At 37.7% G+C, this 25,019-nt stretch overlaps 1 protein-coding gene across 1 annotated transcript in view; it reads left to right on the top strand.

Annotated features, from left to right (window-relative positions):
* Positions 1 to 25,019, top strand: part of Hormad2 (HORMA domain containing 2) — a 108,632-nt gene that overhangs the window by 32,746 nt on the left and 50,867 nt on the right. Inside the window, exons 3-10 of the mRNA XM_029567331.1 lie at positions 3,637 to 3,778; positions 6,591 to 6,654; positions 7,137 to 7,173; positions 10,782 to 10,802; positions 12,272 to 12,298; positions 20,012 to 20,079; positions 23,110 to 23,261; positions 23,428 to 23,681. Of these exons, the coding sequence (XP_029423191.1) occupies positions 3,637 to 3,778; positions 6,591 to 6,654; positions 7,137 to 7,173; positions 10,782 to 10,802; positions 12,272 to 12,298; positions 20,012 to 20,079; positions 23,110 to 23,261; positions 23,428 to 23,681 (765 nt within the window). The remainder of the gene's footprint in view (positions 1 to 3,636; positions 3,779 to 6,590; positions 6,655 to 7,136; positions 7,174 to 10,781; positions 10,803 to 12,271; positions 12,299 to 20,011; positions 20,080 to 23,109; positions 23,262 to 23,427; positions 23,682 to 25,019) is intronic.

Here is a 25,019-nt window from a genome sequence, read left to right as displayed (position 1 = left end):
GGTAGGCCTGTATTGCATAAGAAAGCAGGCTGAGCAGGGGCCAGGGGAGCAAGCCAGTAAGCCGTGATTCTCCATGGCCTGTGCTCCAGCTCCTGCCTCCAGGTTCTTACCCTGAGTTCCTACCTTGGGCTCCCTGATGAACTGTGACCTGGGAGATGTAAGCTGAATAAACCCTTTCCTCCCCAAATTGGTACTGGTCAGAGTGTTTTGTCACAGCAATGAGAAACAAACTAGAACACTATGCAAGCTGGTAAGGGAGAACATCAGTCAGTGGTCCAACCCCAACTTCAAGGCCTAAAAACCACAACAATGACCAGCACAGCAAACAACATTGGCGCAATGGTGACACTTTTATCTTTGGGGTAATCAACAGCTACCTAATTGGACTTAAAGCCCACTCAATGGGAAGAAACTCATGTGTGGTGCTTTAAACCTAGCCAAATATACATAGCTGGAGAGGTTATAGGTCTTAGAGAAAACTCCAAGACTGTCACATCTCTAGACAAATGTAATTTCTTATGTGCAAAATATGGATCTTTAAATTTATAGACAAGTATCTCAGTCATCACTCATCAAAGAAACTTCTTTTTCAAGAGACAGAGATAATTACAGAGTTCCACAACTGGTCACACACAGAGATTGTCTGTGACCTGCCCAAATCTAAGTTGCACATCTAGAATGCAGCCTCTACACCTAAATCTCATGGAACATAGAAGAAGGGATGAAGAGAACACTAATGCATCTTTCAACTCTCATCGGTGAAGTTCCCTCATGCAACAGAGGACCAGGAATGCAAAAGGTCACAAATGGCCAAACTGCAGAGATAAGAGTCTGCAGAGTGTGGGTCCTTGGACAGGACTCCTGTATTAAAATTCACCCTCCTCAGGGCTCAGGGACCATTTTGGAAGAGGGGGCTGAACGATTGTAAGAGTCAGGGAGGAGGTGCAGGGCCATATGGAAACAGTCCTATAGGCACCTGAGACCCTTCTCATATGAACCTACAGCAATGGTGTCAGCATGCACAAGACATGCAAGCTTAAGCAGAACTGTGGAGATGAACAGCAGGCCCCAATTTGGTCTCTTATCTCACCTGCCTCTATTTCCAGTGTGCTGGGACTAAGGGCTTGGGCCACCAAGGGCTAAAATCAGAATTTAATTTTCAGAATCCAGATAGGTAGGAACACTTTACAGAGGTGTGTTAATACTGGTTGGCAGGTTTCTATCTGCAAGACAAGGAAAGTTGCTTCTGGGAGAACTGACTTGGAGGCTCCCCTCCCTCCTCCCCCACGTGGCTATGGAGGGTCAGAGCTGTCCATCTAGGAAGGTTTAAAACAGCAATCAAGCAAGCCCACTTCCATACTAGGGGAGAGCCAGCAGTGTGTGTGTGTGTGTGTGTGTGTGTATGTGTGTATGTGTGTGTGTGTGTGTGTGTGTGTTTAGGCATGGTAGAATATTTGCTAATGCCCAAAGCAAAATGCAAAGAAATGACACCAAAGTTAGCAAGTAGGCCTGTGCCTGAAAGATTCCCAGATCTAGGAAGGGAGTGCCATGTGTCTGAAAATCGTATCACTTCTGGTATGACTCTGTTTCTCCTTTGGAGTGTATAACATTCCAAAATCCCAACCCATGGTATGTTGCTGCCCACAGAGGTTAGGTCTTACCTTAGTTAACCTAAAAAAGATAATCCCTCACAGGCATGCCCAGAGGCCTGTTTCCCAGGTGATTCTAGATTTCATCAAGTTGATGATTAAGATTAACCATCTCAACTCTCATTTATGAAGCTCCCTCATGCAACAGAGGGCCATGAACACAAAAGGGCACAAATGGCCAAAGCATAGAGAATAGGAGTCTGCAGAGTGTGGGTCTTTGGACAGGACTCCTATATTAAACTTCACCCACCCAGGGCTCAGGGACCATTGTGGAAGAAGGGGTGGGAAGATTGTAAGAGTCAGGGAGGAGGTGCATGACCATATGGAAACAGAGTCTTACAGGATCCTGGGACCCTGCTCATATGAACCTACAGCAATGGTGTCAGCATGCACCAAACAAACCCAAGCATATAAAACCCCATCATAGAACTGTGGAGATGAACAGCAGGCCCCAATCTTAGTTGAAGAATTATTGGCAGCTGATTACTTTTGGATGCGGAAGAGCTGATCTTCTTAAAGGGAGGGACTCTAAATAGGCTGACTAAATCCCAGTGGATGAACTTGCACTGAGGGATATCTGGGGACACAAACATGATAGGCTTTAACATAAATGACAATGTAGGAACTCCAGTAGTGGTCTATGGGAGGGTGCCAAAGGGGAAGGTGGTATAAAGATGATTTTATATATGAAATACACAAAAATCCAATAAAATTTTAAAAAGAATATTGCAAATATAAAGAGTTATTGATGATTAAAGATTTGTCAATGTAATGGAATGAGAGTTTTGAAAAAGTTGAAGCAAAGCTGTCTCAATTAAATCAAGAAATGTATAAATTTCTATTATACTGTACCATGTACTATTTGATCAGTTTTTTACTGATGAACATTAAATTTGCTCCCAAGTTTTACTTCCAAAAAAAGGTCATGTTCTAGAAAGTAAACATCGAATTAGTGAATACTACACTTCTGTTCTTAGGAGAAATGCAAGGTTAGGTTCCAGTTAACTTCTGAGCACAATATTTTTGTCAAGCCTTCATTATTTTACTTGCATTATGTCTATTTCTGTTTAATTACACTTTACTTAAACCACATTTTTTGACTCACTAACATTAAGCTCAAAAGCAATTAACAGTATAACTTAGGCCTAAACTGAAGTTTTCTAATATAAGTATTTTTCTTTGTAAGATATGCCATAGCTTTCTTGAATTTTAAAACACCAGCCACCTTGCCATTATAATGAATAATGAATAATAATGAAATAATTATTAACAAAATATTTGAAATGATGAAATAATGAAATGAATAATGAAATCACTAAATAAAACATTAAAATATTTTTAAAGGGGAAGGATGTGTTATTAAAAAGACTCAGAAAGTGACATATGTGCTTCAGATGGCAGAAATTTGTTGCTACTCTGTACATCAGTGTAATCAATAATTATAAAAATAAGACGCTGGAGAGGTAGTTCAATGGTCAAGAACACTGGCTATTCTTGCAGAAGACCCGGGTTTGAATCCCAGCACTCACATGGCAGCTAACAACTGTCCATAACTCCAGTTCCAGGGGATCTGACAGCCTCTTCTGTCCTCTGTGGGCATTGCACGACACAGGTACACTTACCTACATGCAGGCAATACACACATATACATAAAAATAAAAATATTTTAAAAAGTGAAAGTGCTGGGGGGCTGGAGAGATGGCTCAGTGGTTAAGAGGTTAAGGCTCTTCAGCTGAAGACCCAGGTTTAAATCCCAGCACCCACAGTGGCTAAATTGCTTTGGTCTTGAATTACTTGGGTAACTGCTTGCCTTGCTTGTGTGAAGATTTATTTTAATGCAGTATTCGGAGACCTTTTTCTTTTGGTTACCTGTAAATGTATCAGATCTGAAGTCTTAAAAAATCTTTCCAGTCTATCTGTGTTAGTGGTTTGATGGGCTGAATATATTAGAGAATACTGATCTTTTTCATCTTTGTTTTTCTTCTAGGAAACAGTTTTCCCATCCCAAGTCACTAATGAGCATGAGTCATTGGTAATGGTGAAGAAACTTTTTGCTACTTCTATCTCATGTATAACATATTTGAGGGGCTTGTTTCCAGAGAGCTCTTATAAAGATCGCCATTTAGATGGTAATGTTCAGTTCAATGATTGCTTTGGCTAGTGCTCCATCTTTCTACTTAGCAGGAATAAGCCTTTCCTCTCATAGAGCGCATTAATTCTAACTTATGGGCATGTTCTTCAAGATCAGTTTTCTAATTCATTTTCTGTTTTAATTTTGCTTTTTTTGTTCTTATTGTTAATTTTGAGACAGGGTCTCCCTGTAGCCCCAGCTGACCTGGAACTCACTATGTAGACCAGGCTGGCCTCCATCTCTCAGAGATCTGCCTACCTCTGCCTCCAGAGTACCACCACACCTAACTCTTAATTTTGCTATTTTTAATGGTTTCACTTTTAGGAACATTAGCGTCTAGCGAAAAATCAAGTGAAGAAGAAACCTGTAGAGATTAAGTCTAGTAGCTCTGGGCTGTCCATGGAAAGCAATAGCCATGACAAAAATCTATTTGAATGCTAAAGATTCACATTGTTTTGTACCTTAGTTGAAGTTGTTATTTGAGGTACATATTCACCCTGAAGAAGTTCAAAGGAATCCATGAGAAACTTCTCCTTAACATATATAAATATTCATGGGGGAAGCAAATTCATTTGTTGATTAGCATGGATATTTATACATCTATTATTCTTTTTAAAAAAATTATGTTTATTTTATGTGTATGAGTGTTTTGCCTGTATGTAAAGGAACCACATGCATGCAATGCCCGTGGAGGCCAGAAGAGGGCATCTGATCCCCTGGAACTGGAGTTCCAGATGATTGTGAGCAACCTTGTGGGTGCAGGAACTGAACTTGCAGCCAGTGCTCTTAACTACCGATCCAGCTCCTACAACTGTTATTCTAATCAGTTCTATATTTTTATTTTAATTAATTAATTAATTAATTAATTAATTAATTTTTGGAGACAGGATCTCACTGTGTAGCTCTGACTGGCCTGGAACTTGATATGTAGACCAGGTTGGCCTTGAATTCACAGAGATCTATCTGCCTCTGTTTCCTGAGTGCTGGGATTAAAGGTGTGCATCCCCGTGCCTGGCTATTTCCTTTTAAAACTTTAATTGTATTATCATTGTGCGTGTGTGGGGAGGGTGTATGAGAGAGAGAGAGACAGACAGACAGACAGACAGACAGAGACAGAGAGAAAGACAGAGAGACAGAGACAGACAGAGATAGAGACAGACAGAGACAGAGAGACAGACAGAGAGAGACAGAGACAGAAACAGACACATGCTATGTGCCTGTGTAGAGGTTCGAGGACAACTTTCAGTCAGTTCTGTTCTTCCACTGTGGTCTTCCCAAGACTGAACTCAGGTTGTCAGGCCCACATAAGTGCTTTTTCCCCCTGAGCCATCTCTCTGGCTCCGTTATACTTGTACTTCTTTTGTCTTTTGTGCCCTTAATCTTATTACTTTAGATTATAAGCTGTATCTACCTCTTCTCCATCCCTTGTATTTAAAAAACTTATACCTGAGGACCTTTAAGTTTTCAAAATCTTATTATCTGTTTAAAAAGGTGGGCTGTGGGACCAGAGATGGCTCGTTGGCTAAGAGCACTGGCTACTCTTACAGAGGACCAGGTTCAGTTCCCAGTACCCACATGTTGGGTAACTAACATCCATCTGTAACTCCAGTTCTAGGGAATCCAGTGCTCTTTTCTGGACTCTGTGGGCATTGTAGCATGTGGTGCACTTACACACATACAGTTAAAGTGTCCATACACATAAAATAAAAATAAAAAATTAAAAGCTGTGTTGTAATGAAAAAAAAAAGTCGGTGAGATGGCTCAGTGGATAAAAGTGCTTGCTACCAAGACTGATGAGCTGAGTTCAGTCCTTGGAATCCACATAGTGGAAGCAGAAAACCAACTCAAGTTGTACTCTGACCTCCACACATGCACTGTAGCATGAATCCCTGTCACTGTAGTCTTCCTCTCAATGTATTGTATTTAAAGTGACACATCACAAAAATTCTCAAAACTCCTGTTAATCTTTTCTTTTTAAAAAAGCCTGTAAATATGCCAATGTAGAGCAATCTTCATATCCCTCAACAGTAGCAGATATGATGTTAATTTTAATATAGGAAAACAATATGAAAAGATGAGAGACTTGGAGCCAGTGAGATGGCTCAGTGTGGGTAAAGGTGCTTGTTGCCAAATCTGATGATCTGTGTTCAATCTCCAGAACCCACATGGTAGAAAGAGAGAACCGACTTTAGCAAATTGCCCTATAACCTTCACACATGCACTGTGGCACACACTTTTTCAAGTTTGCATACACACACACACACACACACACACATAAATACAAAAGAATGTAATGAAAAATTTAAAAAGACAAGAGACTCCTATGAAATCACACATGAATCCATGATTGATTTTATACTGACTTCAACTCAAGCTTGTAATATCCATTTCTTTTTCTTAATATGGAAAATGATTATATTTCACATGGAAACAAATATTTAAGAATAATCCATGCATTTATATTTAGATTTTTTTCATTGAGAAGGAAAGAAATTAAAAAATGAGATTGGGAGTATGTTTTAGATTAGTCAGTTGAGATCATCTCAATATCACCTTAAATTATTTAGCAGTGAAAACAGGCAAAGATATAATACAAACTAATTTTACAACAAACTCTGTTGTGCTACACTGCTAAACTGTCAATAAAATTGGGACTAAGATAATTATCAACTTAGAATTTATTTTAAAAGTAAATATTTAGAAATTGAAAATGTTTTTATAAGATATGAAACAGTAAATTACATAAAAGTAAAGGACATGGCCCATTTGGCACAGACAGTTTCAGTAGGACAGTTGTTTCTATTTTGTAGACCTGAGTTTAAAAATTCTCCGAGAAGACAAAAAATGTCCTGGGTCACTGCATATTATCAAATGGTAAGTAATTTAAATTCCACAAAATTTAAACAACATTTTTTTATCATGGTTGAAATTATCCATAAGATTTTATTTTGTAAGATCCCTTCTTTAAGCCAATTTTCTTTACCTGTTTCTTTTTTCCTAGAAATTGTAGAAAATATTCAGTTTTATAAGTTATTGATTATATTTAGAATAAATGGACTTGTATAAAGAAAAAAAAACCCTAAATTTGATTATTCATCATGTGCATACCCGTGTATTAACATTATGGGAGAAAAAGGAGACTATGCTTTTCTACTTCAAAATTACTTGTATATTATTTATAGAATTCCATAAATGTATTAAAAGATATTGGAAGTTTAAAAAATGTTTAAACAGAAAGGGTAAAATTGTTATCAACTTAATATATTTCAGAACAAAAAACATAAATCAATTCTGTACTTAGAATTTTTGACTGTGCATGTGGTCAAAATTGACATTAGGTATTTATTTCTTGACAGGATTCAAGGTTGTTTTGATGCTTTGGAAAGGAGATACGTAAGAATATTTTGATATTTACACCAGGATTAAAGATTCATCTTTTACCTCTTAAAAAAAAGTTTAGATTTTTATTTTGTTGTGTTTAACAGTGTAGCAGTGCCTACATTTGCATTCACAAGGTTATTTCCTTTTGTTTTATGCCTTTGTTGCCCCACTGATGTCTATCTTACATCAATTAGAAATGAAACCTTCGCGGGGTGTGGCCTTTAGTCCCAGCACTAGGGAGACAGAGAGAAACTTGGCCATGTTCTACACAAATAACACATTCTTTTATAGTAGTGTGATTTGTTGATATGGTCAAAAAGTCCTTATTTATAATACAGTTATATCCTACCGGCAGTATTTGGTTTTTTTTTTAAAGATTTTTTTATTTTATGTGTACAGTGTATTGCCTGCATGTATGTGAGTGCACCCGTGTTGTGCATTGCCGTGGAGGTCAAAAGATGGCTTTGGATCCCTTGGAACTGCAGTTAAGGAAGTTTGTAGCTGCCATGTGGGTGCTGGGAATAGAAACTGGGTCCTCTGAAGATCAGTCAGTGCTCTTAATCGCCGAGCCATCTCTCCAGCCCTGGTACTCTTATCTTTTTAACCATAGAGTTCCCTCTGAAGTTACTGGACAAGATCCACAGGATATGGGATAAGGAAGACAAGAGTTTGGCATTTATTTAGCACATGGAACATGTTCAAAATAGTGGTGATTCGATTTGCAGATATGAAAGGAAAAAAGACTTGAATAATCTATTTTTATCCTATTTTGGCAAATGTAACTCATGTGTGTAACCTGTTCTTTCAAAACAGATAGTATATTTTGAATTTTTTGAAAATGCCTTAAATTTTAAGTGCATATGCTCTCTCATGCTTCTCTGGACAGCTATGAAGACTTTAGTGAAACAACCCACTGCAATACCTTAATTTCTGTATATAAAATGGGGAGGATGGGGTGGAGAGATGGCTCAGAAGTTAAGAAGATCACTGGCTGCTCTTGCAGAGGACCCAGGTTTGGTTTTCAGCACCCATATGGTAGCTAACAACCATCTGTAACTCCAATTCCAGGTGATGTGGCTCTCTTCTGGCCTCTGTAGGCATTGCACAACATGGGTGCAGTTACATACATGCAGGCAGAACACTCATATACATAAAATAAAAAATTTTAAATGGGGATAATAAAAGAATCTACCTCTTAGAGTTATTAAATGAGTTAGGGACTGGCAGTATGGCTTGGCAAATAAAGGCATTTCTGCACAAGCCCGTTGATCTATCAGTCCCTCTTAACCCATGTGAAAGTGGAAGGAGAGAACTGATTCCCCACTTGTCCTCTGATCTCCACATGCACACTGTGGGATGCATATCCTTGATCTCACACCATTAAAAAAAGATTTTGAATGAGTTAATAATAAAAAATAGTGGCTCTCAATTAATTGCTTTGGAAATGTCAAATGACAATACTTTAGATAGATACAGATGTGTCTGACCCATAGTCTATGGGCCGTGAGACCTAGAATAGCTATGAATGTGGCTCAGTGTAAACTTGTGAACTTAAAACATTATAAGACCTTTTTGTGATTTTATTTTTGCAATTCAATTGCATGGTTCTTCAGTGTGAACTTTGTAGATGACATTGTCATTTCACAGTGTTCAAAGGTTAGACATGCCTGACAGACTTAAAAATATTTTTTGAGCCAGGCGTGGTGGCGCACGCCTTTAATCCCAGCACTCAGGAGGCAGAGGCAGGCGGATCTCTGTGAGTTCAAGGCCAGCCTGGTCTACACAGTGAGTTCCAGGACAGCTGGAGCTACAGGGAGACCCTGTCTCAAAAATTATATATTTTTTGATATATTTTTATTTAATGTGTATGAGTGTTTTGCCTGCATATATGTAAATACAACACATGTATGCAATACCCACAGAGGCCAGAAGACGATGTAGGATCTCCTAGAACTGGAGTTACAACAGTTGTTAGTTGCTATGTGGGTGCTGGGAGTCGAACCCACGTCCTCTGCAAGAGCAGCCAGTGCTCTTAACCACTGAACCATCCCTACAACCCCCGGTAGCCTCTTAAATAAATAGTAGTTTCATTGTTTCTGATTTGTTAGCATCTTATAATTTTTCTCATGTGATCTTGTTGCAGTAGGATATAATTTTAAAGTAGTTAAATGGGAAGTTTAGGTAAAGAAATCATGAATTCAAGGCCATCCTGGGCTACAAGACCTGTTTTTTTTAATGTAGTGTAAATAAAGCCAAGTTTGAGTATCTAGAGACCTTGAAAGATGTTCTGTTGAAGCACACATTACTAATTATGAAATTTTGGGAGATTTTTAGTTTACTTTGTACTTTATGCTAAAGTTTGAATTCTTTAAAATGAGCATATATGTCAGGGTATGGTAGTACATGGTTGTGCATGCCTTTAATCCCAGCACTCAGGAGGTAGAGGCAAGTGGATCTCTGTGAGATCCAAAACAAAATAAAATAAGCATGTATATATAAGGTAATTATTATAAGATGAGATATATCTTAATTTATTCCTATTATCATACCTTACAATTCCAACCCATTTTCTATATTAAGTTCTTTCAGAAACTTAAGTCTGATCCTGTTTTTCTTTATGCTTAAAATTTTTTCTGGACTCTGAAAATAAAGTTCGTAGTCTGTCATGTGATCTGAAAGGTCTGAATGATCCCTATAGGCCTTTCCAAGGCATCCCTCTCACTCCTGTGCTGAAGCTACATTAAGATTCTAGAACATACCAAATTCCTTTTGTCTTTCCATATATTGTTCTTTTTGCCTAAAAAATTCTGTCCCATATCCCATACATGTTGCTTGCCCAACTCCAATTTATCACACTTCCACAGTCCAGTTGTCCCTGCTTAGTATTCGCATGGCACCCTGAGCTGTTTCTTCATATCCCAAAACATAACTGTATGATTATAATGATGTAACTATAAATGAGATTTTTTTCTTAGTGTTCATCTCCCTTGCTAGTTGCATGTCTTGAGGTCAGTGGCCACATGTACTCTTCTTGCATGTATCAATGAACTGTTCTATGTGGTTTATAAAACCAGCTATATGCAGTAACCAAAAGAGCCATATGGTGGCACTAAAGTTTCAGTCCTTGGTATTTAATTATGGTTCTCAAATTTTATATTTTATGTTTAAAAATCACCACGTTATGCCTCTGTATTTGAAAATCCTTTAACTCAGCGAGAATGTTTTTATAGTTGTGTATTACGTAGCAAGTCAAGGCTTTTTTTATAAGCTACATCAGACTTTAAAATATTTTAAGCTACTAGATTGGTTTCAAAAGGGGTACTTTTTAGATATTCTCATGGCATATTTAATTTTAAGCAATAATTATTTTGTATATCTTTTGCCTTCTAAATTAAAATATAACTTTTTTGTATCCTTCTGTCCCCCGTAGAGCCCTATGTTTGTAATACACACTGTTTGGATGAGTGAATAATTAATATTACTTTTTCTGACCTTCTGAATATTTTTCCTGCCCAAATATTTGGAACTTCTCCAAAATACTATTTTAACTAGTCTCTACTGAAAGGATCAATAATATAGTTACGAGTATATAATAATGCTGCTTTTCTTTTCTCTTGAAGCTACACATGGCAGTACTTACGGTAAGTACACACTTTTACATTGACTTTTTGTATGTGAAGGATTTAAAAAGTAATTGTCCCCTTTCTCCCTTTTGAGATTTGTGACATTTTAGCATTTGAACACTGGATCTAGGGCTTAAGAGAGTGGCTCAGTGACAGAGTGCTTGCCCAGCATACACAAGGCCCTGAGCTCAGTTCCCAGCACCACAAAAATTTAAAAAATAGGATCTGCTGGGTGTGGTGGTGCACGCCTTTAATCCCAACACTTGGGAGGCAGAGGCAGGTGGATCGCTAGGGCTCCTGGGGGACCCTTTTCAAAAAAAAAAAAAAAAAAAAAAAAAAAAAAAAAAAGGAAAAAAAAAGAAAAGGATCTACTGCTTTTTACTTTACTTTATGTGTATCAGTGTCTTGCCTGCATGCATGCAAGAGGTGCCCATGGAAGACAGAAGAGGGTGTTGGCCCCCCTGGAACTGGAGTTATAGATAGTTGTAAGCAACTATGTGGGAGCTGGGAACCAAGCCAGGTCCTCTGCAAGAACAGCAAGTGCTCTTAACCGCTGAGCCATCTCTTCAGCCCTCTATCAGAAGTTTTAATAAAATGTAATAAACTTTTAGTACACTTCTTTGGCATTTTATAAAGTATGGGAAAATATACCATTTGCTTAGAGGATTTCACTATTTTGTTTTTTTAGTTAACAGAGTCAGAGGCTTTTGTTTTTAAAGTTTTATATGCCCATGGGTATAAAATGGTTAAGAATAGAAAGAAAATTGAGATAACTGATAATATTATGCATATGGTTTATTTAATATTTTTTATTGTCATGTCCTTTTTTGAAAAACTTATTTTCATTTTATGTGTATGTATGTTTTGCCTGCATGTATGTAAATGTACGATGTGTGTGCCTTGTGCCTGCAGAGACCAGAAGAGATCCTTGAATATCCTGGAACTGGAGTTAAGGACAGGTGTTAGCTGCCATGTGGGTGCTGGGTCCTCTGCAAGAGCAGCCAATGCTCTTAACCACTGAGCCATTCCTTTAACCCTGTTTAAATTTTTTTTTTAATTTTAGTTTTTTGAAACAGCCTTTCTCTGAAGCCCCAGCTGGCCTGGAACTCACTATGTAGACAAGGCTGTCCTTGAACTCACAGAGATCCGCCTGCTTCTGCCTCCCAAGTGCTAAGACTACAGGGGTGCGCCACCATACCCGGCTCCCTAGTTAAATATTTTTAAACCATAGAAAATTAAGAGTTTATTTGTAGCATAGTCACAATAATTTTTAAAACTTTACATCTGTTATAAGGAATTTCTTAATATTAAATGTTCACAGGAAATTCTAAAATCTCTGTTCACAAAATAAGAGCTCATTCTATCTCTAGTTGCGAGATATTCAGTTAACAGACCACAAATTGAACTCTTTACATAGACAGTGTATTTGGTGAATAGTAATCTAGTAAGTTTTGGAAATTAAATGCTGTTTATTTTTCTTTAAATAGCTTTACACAAATCCCAAGGAACCTGAGGTAAGAAGACACACATATAGATGGTAGTATATATGTATTATTTTTAAGTGTGTTTATGTGAATTTAGGTTGCAGATTATGTTACTAGACTGCCATTTGAACAGAATAACTTATAGTGAATGTTCAATATATTTTATTATAAATGGGACCAATATTTTATTAAGAGATTTTTCAGAAACAAGGGTATTAGGAAAAAGAAAAAAAGCATTGAGTAGAACTGAGCATATTCTGTAACATGTTGATGTTAAGATTCTCCTAATCATAAATACATAAAAGCCACATTTTATTATTTATTTTAACTGATTTTGAATTCTTTCTTTTTATGGTCTTTTGGAAAAATAAAAGACATAGCATTATTCTAAATTCTTTTGCCAATGACATTCTCCCATTACTGATCTTTTCACAAAGTTTCAGAATATTTCTTCTTTACTTCTCACTCTAGATTTCTTTCCTTTACTTAATGAATCCTGCTTGCCCTCCAGGCCAGCTTATAGTCAAATCTGTTATAAAAGCCTCTTTGACTTGTTGTCTAGATTAACTTCTTCCTTTTCTAAATTTCTTTTTCAGAAGAACCCCAAAGTTTAATGCTCTCAATTGATTCATATTTTCCCAAGATTAGGAATTTTTGAGGATAAGGATATTGTTTTCTGCCTCCTAGAGGGAATATTATAGTCTCAGAACATAATAGTTACTGTGCCACTTTGAATGGCTTCTGTGCCTGTGACAGAGTTGGAGTGAGAAACTCTGTTTTCTTTGTTCCCCTCCTAGCTTGCTTTCCTTTCTCCTTGCTTTGAATTTTTCTCAGTTAGTGGATTTAGTCTAACTGGTGATATTCAAGACTAAATTAAGTGTTTTTAAGCCCTTAATATCTTCTCTTTGCAAGATTACAAATACCATATAAGAAAGAAGAAAAATTGTTGCACACAGGTGTGTAGCAATTCCTCAGTGTCCAAACTGGTCTCTATTTTTTTTTAAATTACTATGTAGCAGAGGATAACCTTGAACTTCTAATCTTGCTCTACCACATGCTAGAGATTGTTTATATGAGAATGTTGAGATTACAGATGTGTGCCACCATGCCTGATTCACGTCATCCTGGGGATTGAATCCAGGGCTTGTGCGTGCTAGGCAAGCATTCTGCCAACTAAACTACACCCCCAGCCCTATCTTTGCCTTTCAAAATGTTTTTTTGGGGGGCGTCTTTTTGAGACAGGGTCTCCCTGTAACCCCAGCTGGTCTGGAACTTGCTATGTAGACCAGGCTGGCCTTGAACTCAGAGATTTACCTGCCTCTGCCTCTCAAGTGCTAGGACTAAAGGCTTGCACCACCATGCCTGGCTCAAAATGTTTCTTAAAAATAGATTCGAGGGGGCTGGAGGGATGGTTCACTGTTCTTGCAGAAGATCTAGGTTCGAATCCCAGCACCCACATGGCAGCTAACAATTGTCCATAACTCCAGTCCCAGGGGATCCGACAGCCTCTTCTGACCTCCGCAGACATTGCATGACTACCCAGATGCGCTTACCTACATGCAGGCAATACATGCATACACATAAAATAAAAATAATAAATAAAAAATTTAAAAATAGATTCGAAGCACCTTGATTTCCCCCAGCCTCATTCACCCTTCCAGCTCCCCCACTCCATCTCTCCTCGTAGGTGGGCACTGGCCCATTTCTTGTCTTGGCATCCCAGACCTCTGGACTGACCTCTTGGCCCAGACTTCCCACTGCTTCTTGATCCTTTGCATCCAAACCAACCCAATTCCTCCCTGTAATCCCCGGGAGCCCTCTGGGCCTCTTCCCAACCCCACCTCCCTTTGCATCCCTGGGTGGCACAGCCACCAGCTTCCTGGGGCCAGCATCTTTTCTGGGGTTTATACTGAGTACAATATTGTATAACCGTATTAATTCAGTTGTGAACCTAAACATTTACAGCCAATTTTGAAAGAGATGCACCTTTGCTCTATAAATTGTTGTTGAATATGTCAATGCTGTTGTAACCAAACACTTCTTCTAATCATGTAGTTATTAAATAAATAATTAAAAAAATAGATTTGAGAAGTTTCCCAAACCAAAACTTTCTGATAAATTGTTAATAGATTGTTTTGTTCCTTAGTCCAGTGCTTATTGTATTTTCTTATGTGTGTACAAGTCCTAGTTTGAAATCAGTGGTTTTAGAGCCAGGTGTGGTGGTATAAGCCTTTAATCCCAGCACTTGGGAGGCAGAGGCAGGCAGATCTCTGTGAGTTTGAGGCCAGCCTGGTCTACATAGGGAGTTCCAGGCCTGCTGGGGCTACAGAGAGACCCTGTCTCAAAAAGACAAAAAAAAAAATCAGCAGTTTTGGTGGTAGTGAAATCAGGCTTACCTCCAGAAAAATATGACAGAATGAGAATAAAACTGTTAAATGAGTTTTGATGCTAGCATATGTAATAATGAGGTTAGAAGACAAGAGCTTATTATATGATAAGTTCCAAGTTATCATTTATCTTTCTTTCCTTTTCCTCTCTTCCTCCTTCCCTTCATTCCTTTCTTTCGTTTTTTTGAGACAGGGTCTTACTCTGTTGCCCTGGCTGGCCTGGAACTTGCTATGCAGACACCAGGCTGGTCTCAAACTCACAAAGATTCGTCTGTCTCTGCCTCCTGAGTGTTGCAATTAAAGACATGCACCACCACACTTGGCCCCAGGCTATCATTTTCGACACAGAAAAATATTTTGAACACTTACTGATTATGCTCTATAGTAGTGATCCCTAACTCCTAGGTGTTCATTGCACACTTCTGATTGCAAAAATAAAGGTAGCATATTTGAAACTATTAAAAACTCAAAGTCAGCAGTGATTTTGTATCACTATGGTAGTTATAATAGTTCTACAATGCTCATTAAAAGCATCCACAATATTCTACTGTTTTATGGCTGCTGCTTAACATCATCACTGATGCAACTGTTTTAACTCCCTGATCTCTTATATACTCAGAAAACAACATCCTCATATAAATACAGTCTCTGGCATGTATCTGATACTGTGCCAAAGGCTTGAGTCATATCATTTGCAGGATATCCTTCCCAAAATAAAATTGTATAAACAATAACAATGTTAATATTTACTTGGAACAAAAATACACTACACATGGGTTAAAGTTTACAGCACTCCTGTGAAGAGTATATCATAGTACAACAGTTGAAAACTCGGCATTAGATCAAAGTATGTTTCCCTAGTTCAGATGCTAACAGAATTAGGAGCAGAGTAAAAACTTGTGGCACATTTGCACATCAAGATTTGTTCTGGTTGCTCCATCTCTTGAAAAAGATGAACTGAGGAGGCTGGAGAGATGGCTCAGTGGTTAAGAGCACTGACTGCCCTTGCAGAGGACTTGGGTTCGATTCCCAGAACCCACATGGCGGCTACGAACTGTCCTTAACTGCAGTTCCAGGGGAATCCAAAGCCCTCTTCTGACCTCTGCAACATTGCACAACACGAGTGCACTCACGTACATGCAGGCAATATGCTCATACACATAAAATAAAAATAAAAAAATATTAAGAAAAAGAAAAAAGAAAAAGATGAACTGATAAAAGCAGCTAAAGTAAATAAAAAGTCACAGTGAGCTTTCTACAAGTACATGTCTTGAAATGTGGGTGAATATTAGTAAGACATATAAACCAAGTAAGTCTTGATTTGTGATAGACCATAAGGAATTATCATTTATGAATTTTATGAGAATACAAATCTTATTGTCTCACTGTTTCTTCCTTCGTGCCTGTTGGAGGTGATCAACATCCAATTTTATTTCCCTGTTTCAGGAACTGAACTATAGATGATTCCTGTTTCTACCCACAATATGTGTTTACAGAATGTTTTCTTTTAGCGTTTCTTTATAGGGACCAGTTGTGGTCACATATGTAAAAAATCCCAGTACTTAGGAGGCTGAGACAGGAGGATCATGACTTTCAGCCCAGTTAGGCAGCATAGCAAGACACTTTTTCAAGAATAAAAATAAGATGAAATTCTAGCTGAGCATGAATTCTAATTGGGTTCTTTTTATGTGCCTAGCTCTGTTCACAGGAGTAAATGGGACAGACCACTTCTCTGACCTCTAGAAGCTTACATTCTGATGAGGAAGGATAACAATGAGTAAATGCAAATGAGAAAATGTAATTTCAGGTAGTCATAATCTGTGAAGAAATTTGAAAAGATGTTGTCCTGACAGTGATGGGGTAAAAAATGGAGACGGAGGTGTTGGATGGCTGTTTTAGATTTGACAGGCCATAAACAGCCTCCCTGCTGAGCCACTATTTGAGTTGAAACTGAATAATTAGGAGTCAGCCTTTGTAGATCTGTGAAAAGCACCAGCATATGATAGGCAGAATTACATACAGGTGCTGGAATCAGATCTTAGCTCTACTGCTTACTAGTTTCTTCAGTAATGGGAATAACATCTACTTCAGGGTGTTGGCTACACAAGAATGAATGATGTAAAGCATTTAGGGCAGTTTCCAAGTATTAATATCATCAACTAGAAATAGCATGATATAGAATATACCTATTCACAGACCCTAAGACAGGAAAGAATCTTGGATGCTTATACACAGGAAAGATACTCCGAATCTGGCTCTTAGTGAATGAAAAGAAAAGTGACAGGAGAGGTTAGCAAAGGACAGATGAGGGAGGTGGTGTGAAGTTTATTCTAAGGACAGTGGGAAGCTGGTGGGAGAGAGGAGTTTAAGCAAAGGAATGACGTGGTCTGATTTGTACTTGAAAATTTATTTTTATTGTAGTACTAAGGATTGAACTCAGGGCTTTGCCTAGTCTCCTCTCCAGCCTACCCCCTCCCTTTTTTTTTTTTTGCATTATTTTGAGATAGGTATCTCAGTAAGTGTTCAGGTTGGCTTTAAATTTGTGATCTTCCTGCTTCGGCCTCTTGAGTAGCTGAGAATACAAGCATTTATAATCTGCATCTAGCCTGATTTGTGTTTTCAAAAACTCTTTTCGGCTAGAGAACAGAGAATGAAGATCATGGACTTGTGATTCATTTTGGAGACAGAACTGAAAAGTCTTGGCATTGCATGGGAATGTCAAGTGAGAAGGAAAGACTGAACATGTTTCTTTGGTTTATGTGAATATGTTCAGTGTAGTTGATAGAAACTATTGATAGGCAATATATTTATTATTTGCTTGTAAAGATTTGTTATTTTTTATTCATATGTATATTATGTGTGTATTCCATATGTGTTGGATGCCCATGGAGGGCAGAAGAGGGCATTGGATTCCCTGGAGCAGGAGTTATAGGCATATAAGCAGTGAGTTGCCCAACATGGATGCTAGGAACTGAACTCAGGTCTTCTGGAAGAGCCAGTAAATGCTCTTAACCATTGAACCTTCTCTCTAATCCCATTGAAGTGCAGTTTAAGATTCATCTTTGCTAACAACTCAGCCTGCAAAGCAAAAAGATATTAATGCCTTCTATACATATGCTTTCCTTGTTAAATCAGAGTCAGTTTGAAGTTAATAAGGAGTAGCATATTTTTTAAAAATATTTTATTATTTTTATTTTATATGTATGAGTGTATTGCCTACATGTAGGTAAGTGCACCCGTGTCGTGCAATGCCCGCGGAGGACAGAAGAGGCCATTGGATCCCCTGCAACTGGAGTTACGGACAGTTGTTAGCTGCCATGTGGGTACTGGGATTCGAACCTGGGTCTTCTGCAAGAACAACCAGTGTTCTTAACCACTGAGCCCTCCAGCCCCAGGAGTAGCATCTTTTGTAAAATGATAATAAATATGTCTTTTATTTTATTTAGGAATCAATAAAAATTACCTACTAAAAGATTTCTTTTATTCACAAAAATACATGCTTATAGTATTAAGAGGCTAGACCTGACTGAGAAACATGGGCAGGCAAAAAGAATAGGCATTGTTTTCTTTACAGGACAATTAAACTTAGCATTGGCTAAGAGAGGACACTGTGTATCTAGCCCATCTGGAGTGAACCTGTTGCTGTTAGGCACCTGCAGTCACCTTTGATCTCACCCACCTCCTCTATTGTATTCACAAAGCCTCATTCTGAACTTGGTTTGATTTTTCAAGTAGGCTGACCAGTTATAAAAGCAATTCTCTTTTGAATTAACTCATTACAATCAGTCTCCTTAGTTTTGCAGTATGAGCCAATTTCCTAGGACCTGATCCCCTGTGATTAAGTCACATGCAAAGGTATAAGATCAGCAGAGCTAGGAGCCTAAATCTTAAAGAAAAATAACAAAAACATTAAAACTATTTCTGATTGATCTAGCATCCTCATTTCCACATTGTCAAAGATTAATACTGAGTCAGGTGAATGAAGGGCATAGTTTGTGTTCTGATTTCAACTCATACTCTGTCTTCCTTTAGCTCTATGGACAAAATGCACAACTTATCTGGGTGAAACATTTGTTTTAACCACAACTTTTTTGTGTGTGAAGTAAGGGTGTGTGTGTGTGTGTGTGTGTGTGTGTGTGTGTGTGTGTGCGCTCGTGCGCGGGCACGCAGGCATACATGCCACAGCATGGGTCCAAGGACAACTCTCAGGAGACAGTTCTTTTCTTCCACAGTGGGTTCCTGGGATTGAACATGGATTGTGAGGCTTGCATGCAAGGCAAGCTTACCCTCTGAGTTATCTCACCAGCCTGAATAGAACTATTTTATTTTCAATGGAATGTTTCTCATGAGGAAATTAGTTCTTTATTTCTAGCTTCCTTACCAGTAAGGAGAGCAGACAGCAGTGTATCTAGTTTGTAGTGCAGAATTGAAAAAATGAGACTTGATGCCTTAGATCCTAGTTCCTTTTCAAAATTTTCTAATTTTTGTTGCCATTCAAATCTTCCATAAATTACCACAATGACTTTCTAGCTGTTCTCATGGTCTATATTCTTAATGTAGCCAGAGAGAGAACTTTATGTAAATTACTGACCTGCTTAAGCCTTCAGTTGACTTTGATGTACTTAGAATAAAATTCATACTCACTATGACTAACAAAGTTCGACAACCTCCTTTACATACAATCTCATCTACATTTTCCCTGTTGCACACTCATCTTTGGCCACTTGGCCTCTGCCTATGTTCTGGAAAACGCATCCCTTCCCAGTTCAGAGTCTTTGTGTTACTGTTCTCTCTGCCTGAGGCGCTACCCCACTGGGCTGCACATGACTGATCACTGTTTAGGCTCATCTCAAAATATCACATCTTCAGAGACGCCTTCCTTGGTTCCTCTAAATCTAATTAGTACCTTTCAGCTTTATGTACTTTCTATGAAAGCATCTTTATATTATTTGTGGCACTTCTTCTGAGATTATCTTATTTTCTTAGTTACTGTCTCATCTCTATTACCAGACTGTAGATTCTAAAAAAGAAGACTCTTTTCTACCTTGTTCACCACTATGAACTCCCATTCCTGATCCAAAATAGACATTAGACATTTGCTACATGCATTAACAGTTTCTCAGCTGGTAATATTTAATGGAAGTATTTGCCATCTAAATCATTTTAGGATAGAGGAGAGAAATTAAGTTATCATTAAACCTGGAACTACTGCTACTCCTGGATAATGTAATGTGAGACAGGTATGTGGGGATATAGGAAGTATGGAGGGTACTCAATGCAAATAGTACTTTCTGATGAGATAAAATTTGGATTTATTTTAAAATTAATCTTTTTCTATTCCCTTTGGTTTTTCTAGAAAGTGACAGAGATATATCAGTTCAAATTCAAATATACAAAAGAAGGAACCAGTATGGATTTTGACAGGTAGAATTTATTCATTTAATGACCATGAGAAATATGTAGGAGTGATGTAAAAATATAAACTTCTATATGGCCAGAGAAAAGTCTTAGATTTCTCTTTGTCATTTCTCCATAAACCCTATAAAAATCACACTATTACAAAAGGAGACTGTAGTAATTGAATATCTAAAACCATAGATTTAAGCTCATAGAAATAAAGGCAATGGTTGATGTCATGGCACTTAAATTTTTATTAATAAGGCTGTCTATGTGACATCAGTTAAAGAGCCCATCTGACTTAACTATTAATCCATTGGCTCTGTTGATATTGCCAAGATGTTGATCCTCACCACCTTCAACACAGGCAGTCTGAGCCTAAGGTAAATAAAACCCCTGAACTATTTGCCTACACACAGACAGTCTCATTTGTTTGTCCTATGATGCCTTATACCTTTCCTATGTGTGTCACTGTGTGGAAAAGCCTCATTATATTTTCCTATCAAGTCCAAAACTCTGTATTGTAGATATAATAATGGGTTAAAGAGCAAAACTCTTACGTGCTTCAAAAGGAAACATATGGAGTGCATATGGAGATATTTTGTTAAGGAGCAACATTTTTCCCTCAGCAGCTTTTGACATCATATCAGCCAAGAAGTATAGAAAGCTAAGGATTGGTGATGAAATGGAATAGAAGTAGACTGAAATGGATAAGGTTAAAAAAAAAAAGCCTTGATTAATAAAGGACTCCAAGTCGGGGAGATAGATACCTTTGAAGGGAAAAACTCTGGAGAGAAATTTGGCAAAATGCTCATTTTTCCCTACTATTATCTCTGGAGAACTTGAGAATTTATCTCCAATACTCACTGCCTTAATCATGTTCTCCTATGTAAGACTTACAGAGGACTTTAATATATAAAGAGAAAAATCAGTTCCAGGAAATAAGAGTTAGAATATTATTCATAAAAGTGTTAAAATATTACTATAGTTTTAAAATATATAGCATTTAACAGCTTATACGGCACTTTAAGAACTTTTATTTATTATTTTTATTTTATGAGTATATTGCCTGTATGTAAGTGCACCCATGCACGGAGGTCAGAAGAGGGCATCAAATTGGAGTTAAGGATAGTTGTTATGGTTGTTAGACTCCATGTGGGTGCTGGGAATCGAAACCTGGTCCTCTACAAGAGCAGCTAGTGCTCTTCTTAAGCACTGAGCCCCTTTTTTTTTTTTTTTTTTTTTCCTGAGACAGGGTCTCATATAGCTCAGGCTGAAACTAATTGTATGTTGGAGGCTGGCTTTGAACTCCTGATCCTCCTGCCTATACCTTCTTAGTACTGGGGTCACAGGCATGCACTACCGTGCCCAGCTGTATATGGCACATTCATACTTTTTTTTTTCACATAAACTATTGCCTTTACTCTCCAAAACTCAAATATAAGTGTTACAGATAACCAGATTAATCTTTTTTGTTTTAGAGAGACACATATGCCAAAAGGGAAGTAAATAAGACAAATAGCCAAGTATTTCAGATACTAAGGAGGTGAGAAGGTGATACATATTAAAAGTTCCTAGAAATATTGTTTAAATGAGATCTTGAATATAATTTTTGATATTTCATTGGGGAATCCCATGAGGTTCATTCTGGCTGCTTGTGTTTAAATTGGTCAAATTCTGGTAGACAAATAAGTTGTTGGAAACTGACAGAGGAGCTAAAATGTCCACTTAATAAATGTTTGCTTTCTGATTTTGCACTACCTCAAAAATCAATTATGCAAAACTCTAACAGTTTAATTACTTAGGATTATTTTTCAGTACTGAGTGCTTCGAATGTGCAAGACACTGTGAAAATATATTGTGGTCATAGCTCTTTCTGAAGGTACTCACATGTGAGACTAATAGGGGAAGAAGACTGGAGAGAAATTTTAAAAATTGAATTAGAAGATAATTAGTCCAACTCATCCACTTATTATTAATTCAGCAAATGTTTATTGGGACACCAAACTTGGTGCTATGGAGATGAAAGAATTAGCCACTCATACTCTGTAAGTCTATATGGGAACAAATAATTCTTCTGAGGGAGAAGGTACAGAGATTATAGGGACGACTTTGCTGAAGAGATGGCACATGAGCTAGGCAAGCACTATGGAGTCAGGAAAAGAAAGGGAAAGCACAGTACAAATGAAATGGACAGCATTTGCAAATGCATGTGGTTGAAAAGAAATTGGGTAGTTAGCTGTAGATGATGGTGGAGGTGAAGGTGTGGTTGTGCATACACCATTCCTTGTATTTGATTGAAAGGTGATAGATGAAACAGAATGTTTTTTTTGTCTTTTTGAGACAGGGTCTCTCTGTAGCCCTAGCTGTTCTGAAACTCACTATGTAGACCAGGCTGGCCTTGAACTCACAGAGATCCTCCTGCTTCTGCCTCCCGAGTATGAAATAGAAAATTTTTAAGGAAGAAAATAGCATGAAAGTCTTTACTTTTCTATTAGGAATATTGTTTTGACAGTAATATGGAGAATGTTTTGTGATGTAGACAAAGCAAGAGGAAGAAATAGACATTGTGGTAATCCATACAAGAATGAAGAGACAGCCAGATAGTAGATAAGCCTAGAGCTAATGACTGATTTTATGGGTGGAGAGCTGAAGAAATGTCTGTAAACTTATCTCACAAATGAACTAACTGACCTAGAATGTGTGTAAATGACTTGACCGAGGTCATTCAACTAGTTAACAGTACAACTGATATTAAATTCCAGGTCACCTAATTCCAAATCCATTGTTCTCATTATTATGATATATGGTTATTTGAAGGCCAAAGAAAGATCATACTAAAAGTGCTTTAAGAGAGTTTGTTATTCAGAAATCCTTTGCATTTACATTGCAAAAAGTTCTATCACTCTCTTAAGTTACCTCTTAAAAATTGTCTATTAAATGTCCCGATGTTTAATTTATATTTATTTGATGATATAGTCAAAAGTTTTATTGTTTTTGAGTATATTATGAATATTGTATATGATTGAAAAGTATGCCATTTTTCTCTGACTATAGCAGTAATACAAGCTTTGAAAGTGGGACAAAGAGTGAAGATACTAAGAAAGCCTGTACCCTACTGATCCGTCAGTTGTATTTACTTATGCAGAACCTTGGTCCCCTTCCTAATGATGTTATACTTACTATGAAACTCCATTATTATAACTCAGGTAGGTAGAGAGACCTTTGGTCAAATTTCTCCTTAGTGCTCAAGCAATACTGTATTTAAGTAAGATTTTTTTAAGCATCTGAAAGATGTCTGTTCCTATATATGAATTATTAATTTCACTTATTTTATTGAAACTTAATTTCTGTGGCTTTTTGTCCTTTCTGCAGTGACCCCAAATGATTATCAGCCCCCTGGTTTTAAAGAAGAGGTGAACTCACACTTTCTACTGTTTGAGGGAGAGCCTGTCAGCCTTCAAATGGGATCAGTCTCCTCTGGCTTTCACAGAATGAAATTAAAAGTCACAACTGAGGTCACCAGAGTGCCCGATTCAGAGAGCAGTCTCTCTCAGGAGAACAGCACTACTGAGATCGCCCATCAGGGTCTAGACTATGATGAGGAAGAAGAGGAATGCAACTATCAAGTAAGGCCAAGTTTTAGTGATCCTCCATTGCTTCAGTTAAACACAGTTGACATATTTCAGTTTGTTTTCAGGTCATGTCACAGTAACAGAATCCAATGGAGCATGTGAGGTATAAAAATTGAAACAGAACTAGCCTCTGACGTCAAGGAGATTTTAGTCAAAAAGTACAGTCTTCAAAAAGGAACTATATGTTAGATGAAATTGTCCAGAACCAAGAGAAAAAATTTTCTTATGTATTTATTTTCTATTAAAAGTACATATATGTTTAGTTAAGTTGTGGAATTCTTTCATTTATAAATAACATATTTTAGAACTTAAAATATTCTAAGTATCTAAGATGTTCATATTCAATAGAAGTATAGATTAGCTCTTGATTACCAGAGTAACTAGGTAGGAGAGTATTAGGGAAGAAAAAAAAATTCTTTTGACCCATGGTCTTCTATAGCTCCAGCAGACCTGGAACTCATTATGTAGACCAGGCTGGCCTCAATCTCAGAGAGATCTGCCTGCTTCTGCGGGAATTAAAGGTGTGCATCACAATGCTCAGTGGCAAGAAAAGTTTTGTGGACTGAGTAGAGTTACAGCAAAAACAAAATGATACTATCTTTCAAGTGGAGAGAGACTAACTTTGAGGTTTGATCACTGGGGAGAGCTGTGGAGTTGGTGGTGTCAAATCAAAGCCAGTGGGGGTGATAGGTATTGCTCAGAGTCTTTATTTAAAGCTTATTTCTACAGAGACTTAGAGCTGGGGACTTGTTAAGGCCCTGTTTTGTCCTAGTCACATCCATACCATTACTTTGGCAGATGTCTGGATAAAAAATTTACTATATACTGACACTATATTCAAAGGGTTCTGTTTAGTGGGAAGGGTTACTATAAAAAAATTTTAGGAACTGGGCATGGTGGCACATGCCTTTAATCACAGTACTCAGGAGGAAAGGATAGGCAGATCTCTGAGTTCAAGGCCAGCCTGGTCTACATAGTGAGTTCCAGGCCAGCTGGGCCTAGAGAGATGGCTCAGCAGTTAAGAGCACTTGCTGCTCTTGCAGAGGACCCGAGTTTTGTTCCTGTACCCATGTTGGGCAACTTAGACCACTTCTAACTCCAGCTCTAGGAGATTCAATGCCCTCTTCTGTCTTTCTTGGGCACCCGCACTCATGTGCACATACTCTCACACAGACACATACATATACACATAAGTAAAAATAAAATCTTTTTCCCAGGCATGGTGGCATATGCCTTTAATCCCAGCACTCAGGAGGCAAAGGCAGGCGGATCTTTGTGAGTGCAGCTTGGGATGGTCTACATAGTGAGATGCTGTATAAATAAAATAAAAAT

Source organism: Nannospalax galili, unplaced genomic scaffold, assembly GCF_000622305.1.
Source record: "Nannospalax galili isolate Female #2095 unplaced genomic scaffold, S.galili_v1.0 scaffold259, whole genome shotgun sequence".
In the NCBI taxonomy this organism is placed as follows: domain Eukaryota; kingdom Metazoa; phylum Chordata; class Mammalia; order Rodentia; family Spalacidae; genus Nannospalax; species Nannospalax galili.
Note: the sequence above shows the minus strand (reverse complement) of the source record. Positions and strands in the feature narration are given on the sequence as shown.